This window comes from Penaeus monodon, chromosome 15, assembly GCF_015228065.2.
Source record: "Penaeus monodon isolate SGIC_2016 chromosome 15, NSTDA_Pmon_1, whole genome shotgun sequence".
Classification (NCBI taxonomy): domain Eukaryota; kingdom Metazoa; phylum Arthropoda; class Malacostraca; order Decapoda; family Penaeidae; genus Penaeus; species Penaeus monodon.
In genome coordinates this window covers 23405473-23406348 of record NC_051400.1, presented here as the reverse complement: position 1 = coordinate 23406348, position 876 = coordinate 23405473, and the positions used below count along the sequence as shown (strand labels likewise).

The window sequence follows — 876 nt, the reverse complement described above, 5'->3', positions numbered from 1 at the left end:
GTGTATGTAAGTATTTTATTTTGCAAATATGAGCATATGTGCACGCGTGTGTCTGTCTGTGGACGTGAATGTGCGGCTTCGCGTGTGGGAGAGAGCTCGTGCGTCCCTGTCGCAGCTGGTGGACCCAAACAGAGCTCGTGCGTCCCTGTCGCAGCTGGAGGACCCAAACAGAGCTCGTGCGTCCCTGTCGCAGCTGGTGGACCCAAACAGAGCTCGTGCGTCCCTGTCGCAGCTGGTGGACCCAAACAGAGCTCGTGCGTCCCTGTCGCAGCTGGTGGACCCAAACAGAGCTCGTGCGTCCCTGTCGCAGCTGGAGGACCCAAACAGAGCTCGTGCGTCCCTGTCGCAGCTGGTGGACCCAAACAGAGCTCGTGCGCCCCTGTCGCAGCTGGTGGACCCAAACAGAGCTCGTGCGCCCCTGTCGCAGCTGGTGGACCCAAACAGAGCTCGTGCGTCCCTGTCGCAGCTGGAGGACCCAAACAGAGCTCGTGCGTCCCTGTCGCAGCTGGAGGACCCAAACAGAGCTCGTGCGTCCCTGTCGCAGCTGGTGGACCCAAACAGAGCTCGTGCGTCCCTGTCGCAGCTGGAGGACCCAAACAGGCCCGGCGATCGGACTCCGAGATTCGACTCGACGGCCAATCTTCGAGCTCTACATAACCTCTCGGCGAAAAAGCGACCGTTTTCCTTCGCCATGCTGTCTGGGTCAAAAATGCGAGAACAAAAGAAGTAAAGTGGAATAAGAGGGGAAAAACAAATAATTTCTGAGGATATTTTTTTGTTGCTGGTAAGCCTTGGGGATCCTCTAAATATGCAAATTAACGGTGTGAATTGAATTAGCAGATGTCTTAAGAGGTTTAATGAGCACTTGAGAGGGGC

At 56.3% G+C, this 876-nt stretch overlaps 1 protein-coding gene across 1 annotated transcript; it reads left to right on the top strand.

The window, feature by feature from the left end:
* Positions 1-28: 28 nt before the first annotated feature.
* On the top strand, positions 29-730 carry LOC119582258 (protein IWS1 homolog). The gene has a single exon (XM_037930480.1). It carries the CDS (start codon positions 29-31, stop codon positions 728-730), a length of 702 nt encoding a protein of 233 aa, XP_037786408.1.
* The last annotated feature ends 146 nt before the right edge of the window (positions 731-876 follow it).